This window comes from Cokeromyces recurvatus (genome assembly GCF_025118155.1).
Source record: "Cokeromyces recurvatus strain NRRL 2243 chromosome Unknown BX663scaffold_66, whole genome shotgun sequence".
Classification (NCBI taxonomy): Eukaryota; Fungi; Mucoromycota; class Mucoromycetes; order Mucorales; family Mucoraceae; genus Cokeromyces; species Cokeromyces recurvatus.
In genome coordinates this window covers 1-7,608 of record NW_026251452.1, presented here as the reverse complement: position 1 = coordinate 7,608, position 7,608 = coordinate 1, and the positions used below count along the sequence as shown (strand labels likewise).

At 47.8% G+C, this 7,608-nt stretch overlaps 3 protein-coding genes across 3 annotated transcripts; all 3 read right to left on the bottom strand.

The window, feature by feature from the left end:
* Window positions 1–473: 473 nt before the first annotated feature.
* BX663DRAFT_585936 (uncharacterized protein) lies at window positions 474–1,897 on the bottom strand (the record flags this gene model as incomplete). Its single annotated transcript, XM_051532244.1, has 1 exon — window positions 474–1,897. A coding segment is annotated over one exon (1,424 nt), but the record flags the coding sequence as incomplete, so codon positions are not given.
* Window positions 1,898–2,324: 427 nt separating this feature from the next.
* On the bottom strand, window positions 2,325–3,160 carry BX663DRAFT_585927 (uncharacterized protein; the record flags this gene model as incomplete). The annotated part of the gene is made up of 1 exon (XM_051532243.1): window positions 2,325–3,160. One exon carries the CDS (start codon window positions 3,158–3,160, stop codon window positions 2,402–2,404), a length of 759 nt encoding a protein of 252 aa, XP_051377432.1. The 3' UTR covers window positions 2,325–2,401.
* A 696-nt stretch (window positions 3,161–3,856) lies between these two features.
* On the bottom strand, window positions 3,857–7,608 carry BX663DRAFT_547158 (uncharacterized protein; the record flags this gene model as incomplete). Its single annotated transcript, XM_051530993.1, has 5 exons — window positions 7,324–7,608; window positions 6,996–7,178; window positions 6,185–6,772; window positions 5,601–6,047; window positions 3,857–4,914 (listed from the first exon to the last, which is right to left on the bottom strand). The coding sequence occupies exons 1-5, from the start codon at window positions 7,355–7,357 to the stop codon at window positions 3,857–3,859; spliced, it is 2,310 nt and encodes a 769-aa protein (XP_051377431.1). The 5' UTR covers window positions 7,358–7,608.

Genomic DNA, 7,608 nt, shown 5'->3' with positions numbered 1-7,608 from the left:
GACTCAAGACTGAACCTTGAAGCACACCAGTAGATGGCCAAAAGGGAGGAGAAACAGTATTACGAAGCAATACAGAAATGGAGACATCGTCAAACATATTGGCAAGTAACGAGACAAGACCAACAGGAGCAGAAACAGACAAAAGAGAATTCCAAATCACTCTTCGATCCACAGTGTCATAAGCAGCCTTGATATCCAAGAAAGCAACTACAGGCCAGTGATGATGCACACGAAAGTACTCCTTCATAAGGTCATGCAAGCAGAGGGCCTGATCCAGAGCACTTCGTTGCGGTCGGAAACCACCTTGAGCTACGTCCAAAGGAGGAGAGACAAGAGAAAGAAAAGGAGCAAGACACATTTCAAACAACTTACGAACGATAGAAGTAAGTGAGATTGGTCTGAAGTTGGACGGGACAGAAGGATCACCTTTCTTGTGAATAGGCACCACTTGAGCCTCACGCCAAAGAAGAGGGGTATAAGACCACTGGTAGCAGAGAGCGAAGAGAGGAGAGAGAACCTTTGCAAGAGGCTTCTTGATGGGTATCAGCATCTCAGCACGCAGATGGTCAGAACCAGGAGCTTTTCTACGAGGTAGACACTTAATGTGACTAATGATGTTGTCAACACGAATGACCTCAGAGAAACCATCGTCATCAATAGCCATAAGATCACCAGGAGAGGAGCCAGAGTTACCACAAGAGGGTAAAGAGACAGAAAAGGGAAGAGAGTCAGGACTAACCTCAAGAGTAGGAGGACGAACAGAAGGAAGGGACGAACCAGAGTAAACAGAAGCAAGGTGGTCCCGCAAAGCGATTGCACCTGCCGAGTCACCATCCGGATGGACAAAGCCAGATTGTCGTTGCCTACGAGATTTGATCCGCTTTACCTTAGGAAGGACCACGGTACCAAAGTCATCTTTCTCGAGGGAGTCACAGAAAGCACGCCAAGAGACTTGTTTAGCCCGACGAAGGTCTTGCTTAAACTTTGCATGAGCTTCAACATGCATATTCCACCAGTAGATCTTGTCCATGGCACTACGAGAGTGTTTCCACCGACGATAATACCGTTCACGACGATCAGCAGCTTCTTGGAGGTCAGGAGTCCAGAACTTCTTCCAATGGGCCGGCCGTTGAGCACGAGCACCAACTGATTGATCCAGAGCCGTGTAAATGGCATCATTGAGCCGTTGATTGATGGCATCAATATCTGGGCGAGAACGGGGAGGAGAGGACACAAGAGCACGAAGATCTTGGACTAAAGAAAAGGCTAAAGAAGCAAACTTGTGATAGAAGAGATCACAGACATCAGGTTCTTTTAACCGGGACAGATTCCAGCAGCGACGAAAGCTTGACAAAGAAGCAGAAGAGGTAGTAGGGGAGGGATGAACCACAGAGGCTTGAGGAGGACAGTACTCAAAGGATAGAGACATAAGCTTATGGTCAGAGCCCAAAGACAGATCTGAAGCCACCGTTAAAGAAGCAGAAGGGAGAGAAGCATCATAGGGCACCAAGTTAGTGATAAAGTAGTCTACTATACTACTAACAGGACGACCACGACGAAAGTCAACAAGAGTGGGCACACCAAAGGACAAGTGTCGATTCAAGATGGACAAGTTGTTATCCATGCACCAGTCAAGAACCGTGGCACCACGAGAGTTAGAACCAGAGTCACCAGTAATATCACCAAGACGGGCATTGAGATCACCACATATGATGGTATCATGGGACAGAGGAAGAGAAGAAAGCACTGAAGACACATCCGAACATCTCATTGTAGGCTGGTCAGGCGGGAGATACAAGCAAATCAGACGCAAATGGCGACCAAGTTGAATACCAAGTGCGAACTGATTACCAGGGAGAGGTACTTCAAATGCGGGAAGAGGACAAGAAGGATTAACAAGACAACAGATACCTTGAGAGCCACGATAATCACCAGAGACTGGGACACCAGGAAGATGGAATTGTTGCCAAGTTGTTGGGAGACGACAAGGAGGGAGAAGCCAAGTTTCAGTGATAAACACCACAGAAAAGGACTGACAGAAACGGAGGACATCATCTATCGTTGATTCCCGAAGACCGCGAGCGTTCCACAGGCCGATAGTGAGTGGGATGGAGGAGGAGGCGGAAGAAGAGAGAGAAGGAGACAAAGGAGAGGAATGGGAGACAAGAAAAGGAGAGGAGTCAGGAAAGGCATTATTAAGAGGAGTGGTTGACGCACTCATTAATAATCCTCGAGCATTTCGGTGTCAGTAGGACCAGCAGCAAGAGAAGAGACAGAAAAGGAATCCACATCATCCCAGGAAGCAAGAGCATTACGGGGAGCCAAGAAGGTAAGTCCTCTTCAGAGATCCAACCTGATTCAGGTACTCACGAGCAACGGGAGCAAACAAGGGGCACGGTACTTAGCCAAGTACTGAAGAGACAAGATAGAACGTTGGTTCTGGAGGCGAAGAGCAACGTCCGAACGAGAGAGACATCCAAAGACTTGTACTTTGGGTCAGCAACATGAACAGGGTCCAAAGGATCAAAGTTTTGATGACGGAGACCTTGGCAGTGGACAAGAGTTGCTCAAACTCTTCTTGGAAACCCCTATGGATCAACAAGCCAATTATGTTGCGGGCAGGGAACGAGACGTCAATGATACGGCGAGGTTCGGCGCCGAGGAGACGGAGATTACGCCTTACTTCAGTCTTGGTGAATCGGCGGGAGCGGTTAATGTACACAGTTGTGTACCCAGTAGGACCTGTGACTTCATTGAAGCCACGTACAATAGCTTCACGGTGCTTAGGTGACGCCTTCTTAACCTTAGGAGTCTTTGGAGAACTCTTTGGGGCCTTTGGGGCACGGGCGGCAACAGTACTCCACATAGAGGCAGCAGTACCTTGGGCGGCAGGCAAGGCGGCAGGGGCGGCAGGGACTCCAGCGGGGGCTCCAGCGGGGGCTCCAGTGGGGGCAGCGGGACTGACCGAGGCTTCAGCCAGGCGGGCACGGAGGGCAGCATTTTCACGCTCTAGGTCTTGATTCTTGCTCTTTAATGAGGAAATTTGCTCCTCCATAGCAGCGAAACGTTCCATAAGTTTGTCATGCTCACTTACCCTTGCTGTTAGTACAGCAATTTGATTCATGATGGATGAGATGTCAACATTAGTGTTCATGCTCATTTCGTCTAATGGTGATTACGCAATTCCAATAATTAAAATTAAGAAATGGGCAGATGTTAACCGATTGACTTGAAATTGATATATATGATGCAGAAAAATTCAAGCTTTTTAAATTTGCAAAGATGTGGCTTGTGCGATGTCTAGTTCTCGAGATATTACGCGTCAAAGAGAAAAATAACGTAAATGTCGAGAAATGAATGTGAAAAAAGTGAACAAAAAGTGGTCGGATCGAAATAAAAAAAATTCAGTAGGTGAACCTTTTAAATATCTTTCGAATGGTGCTAGTTTGAGCGATGGATGACTTCTAGTTGTCGAGAAATAACGTGTTGAAAATCGACTTTTTATTAATCTGGGTTTAAAAACAACCAAAAAAATAAATAGCGGAAAGAAAGGGGGGATGTAGCTCAGGTTAAAGATTATATTTTATTTATAAGTAATTATATGGGCACTCTATAGAGCATTAGCCAAATTACATGAGCAAATTATATATAAAAACAAACAATATATACAAAGGAAAAAGTATAAAAAACCCCTGAGAAAACGAACAAGGGGAAAAAAGAAGAAGGGAAAAGGGAAAAGAGAATCAACAGACTAATTTGTATACTTGATGATCTAAAGGTACAACCAACGGATGGGAACTTTGATACGCACTTACCACCGTGGAGACGCAATTAGAAAACAAAAAGAAACATTTCATCAGCGACGAGAACAAGAAACAGACAACCATGAATCACCAGGATCGGGATCAGGAGCAATATGGGCTGACGGGTGACTTAGAGTATCAACCACGTACAGCAGAGAAAGTAAAGCCGACCAGAAAGGAGGAGGGCCAGAAGAAGCAGCAAGAGGGAGACAGTTAAGAGCATGATCAATCCGGTTGACACCAGGAGGAGAGACAGGCAACTGAGAGACCAAGGAGGAATCAACAGCACGACAGACCAAGATGTGATCACGGGTGAGCCTAGCACCAGAAGAACAAGGACACTCTTCATCCATGTTCGTAAAGCGACCGAGACGCCAGCGAACCAGTCGACTACGGGCAGTACGAGACATGGGGAGGTATAGGATGGGATCCGGTTGTGACACAGAAGGACGACAAGCACGGAGGAGGACGAACTTACCAGAGGTGGAAGCAGCTGACATTTGACGATCAAACTGTTCTTGCCAATGGGAGTCAAAGAGAGCCTTGAGAGCGGAGGAGGATACAGGCAGAGGATCTGGGAGCGAACGGTATAGCGAGTTCTCAGAGAGATACTTCACCAAGCGAGAGTAACGCAGGCTGTCTCGTAAGAGAACAACCAAGCAGTCATCCGCAAGAGACCGAGACCGAAGAACGTAGCGAGTCATCAGGACCTTATACCGGTGATGGAACGGAAGGATACAGGTAATGTGCTTAGCAACATTGACCCAGGAGCTACCCAAGAACATACCAACCAACTTATTTTGCAACTTGTCAAAGGCTTTTACATCCGAAGATGTCAAACGAGAGATGGCCAGGCCATACTCAAGTTTGGGCCGAATGAAGCAAGTATACAGCCGCGAGGAAAGGAGAAGAGAGAAACCATTACAGTTGACACCGACCGAGTTTAGCAGAGCCATAGTCTTGACAGCACCAGAGGACCGCAAAGCTAGGATACCAGGACCATAGAGACCTTTACCACGGAACGGGACACCAAGATAAACAAACTCGTCAACAGTCGGAAGAGGCTCGCCGTAAAGACGCAACCGAAAGTTGAACGAGGTGGAAGAGGTAACTGAAGGAGCATTAAGCACAGCACACTTGGAAGGATTCCAACGGTAGCCAAGAGAGAAAGAGTGAGAAGCAGCTAGATCCAACATCCTTTGCACTTCGTGCGACGAACCAAAGATAGCAACATCATCAGCAAACAGAAGGCAGTTGACCGGGAGTGGACTAGAGCGGGGCATACCAGGAGGACAAACCGAAGTAGTACTGGCAGAAGCAACAGACCGAAGAAGAGAAGGGAGAGAGTTAATGTACAAAGAGTACAGATGAGGACTCAGCACGGAACCTTGGAGGACACCAGTGACTGGCCGAAAGAAAGGAGAGGAATGGTTAGAGATCAGCACCGAGACTTGGACATCATCAAAGAGGTGAATCAGTAAACCTAGAATCGGGCGAGAGAGAGAAGAACGAGAGAGAGCATGCCATATAACGCGTCTGTCGACAGTATCATAGGCAGCTTTGATATCCAGAAAGGCCACAACAGGGTAATGGTGATGAGAGAGAAAGTAGTCATGCATTAGGTCATGCAAGCAGAGGGCCTGGTCGAGAGGACTACGTTGAGGACGGAAACCACCCTGTGCGACGTCCAGAGGGGAGATTGAGACAAGAGAACGGGAGCAAGACAGAACTCAAAGAGTTTGCGCATCACCGAGGTCAGAGAGATAGGACGGTAGTTGGACGGATCCAAGGGATCACCTTTCTTATGGATAGGGAACACCTGGGCTTGACGCCACACGGCAGGAGTGTAGCACCACTGATAACAGATCTGGAACAAAGAAGACAACACCGGAGCCAGGTCCTTAGCCACGGCCTTCAGCATTTCTGCTTTCAGGTGATCGCGACCAGGTGCCTTACGGTTAGGTAGTTGCTTGATCAGCCTAAGTAGAGTAGGGACAGAAAAGATACCAAGATCAGAATCAGGGACCAAAGGAGAAGAGCCAGAAACGAACGGAGCCATACCCGAGAAGTCAGGAGGAGCAGCCGGACGATCCGCAGAAGAGAGAAGAGAACCATCATACACCTTCGCCAGATGGGCAGCCATAGTGTTAACTGCTGACTGTGGACCATCAGGGTGGGTATATGAGGCAGAGACTAGTTTACGACGCTTGAGCCGAGCCATGGTAGCAGTAGCCTTGGAAAGTTCTTTTCAAGAGAAGCACAAAAGTTCTTCCAAGAGAGACGCTTAGCAGCAGCAACAGAACGACGAAAGGAACGATGAGCATCTTGGTATAGGGTCCACCAGTAAGCTTTGTCAACTCCTACGGAGTGACGCCACATACGGTAACGCCTATCTCGCTCACGAGCAGCAGCCTCAAGATCAGCAGTCCAGTACTTATGCCAGTGACCAGGACGAGCAGCCTTTTGACCAATGGAGTCATCAAGAGCACGATAGAAACACTCGTTGAGGGAATCATTGAGCGAGTCTATCGGCGGACGAACACCAGGAGGAGAAGAAACCAAGCCATCAAGGGTAACCTGTAAAGGAGCCACAAGAGACCGGAAACGAGATTGATACAGGAGCAAGGGATCCACTTCATTCAACCGGGAAAGATTCCACAATCGACGAGGGGCCAAGACACCAGAAGAAGGAGCAGAGTGGAGAGGAGGAATGTACCCAAAGGAAAGAAACATCAGACGATGGTCAGAACCAAGGGACAAGTCAGACTCAACCACCAGAGAAGGAGAGACCATACCAGAGGCAGGAATGTTGGTGATGAACAGGTCAATAATGCTACTAACCTCTACATTACGCCGAAACGTTGTAAAGGTAGCAACACCATGAGCAAGTTCAGAGTTAAGGACCCGGAGGGAACGTTCTTCAAGCCAAGGCAAGAGAGACCGACCACGGGGATTGACCACCAGATCACCTGTGAGAGCACCAAGACGAGCATTGAAGTCACCACAGAGAACGGTATCAGAGGAGAAAGGAGAGAGTTAAGAACGGAGAACACCAGTTCATTAGGAGACTGGGTGGAAGATAGAGACAATGAACAGTGACTTTACCAATTTTCATGGACAAAGTATGGGCATTATAGGACGGAAGTTGATGGACAGGAAAGGGACAAGAAGGAGAGACAAGGCAACAGATACCTGCAGAACCACGACCATTAGCATTAGCAACGGGTTTACCATACAAGTGATATTGAGACCAGTTTGTAGGCAGGAGACCAGAAGTAAGCCAGGATTCAGTGATAAAGAGGACATCAGAGCAAAGAGAATGAGATAAGACATCATGGACGGTGGTGGCACGAAGACCATTTGCATTCCATAACGCTATATTAAAGGAAAGGACTGGGTTAGTAGTAGCATCATTATGAATATAAGAAGAAGGAACGGAAGGTGGGGGTATACTTAGATGAGGTGAGAAGATGGAGTCATTAAAGATCCATATCTTCAGCCTCGGAAGCAGAAGAGTCACTTTCTTCAGACGAAGAGGGAACACCACGGAACATAAAGGTAGCCTTCTTGGGACTAACCTCAGCAAGGCGACGACGAGCAACACGGAGAGCAGACTGAAGATCAGATTCATCGATCCACCCCTTCTCAACGAAGGAGCGACCGACGGCAGCAACAGAAACAGGACGAACAAAGGAAAGAGTATTGATGGCACGCTTGTGTACCAAGGAGAAAATTTCTTGGGCACGGGAGGCCTCAGAGAGAGAGTTGTACTTGGGATCAGCCAAGTGAGCAGGGTCAAGAGGGT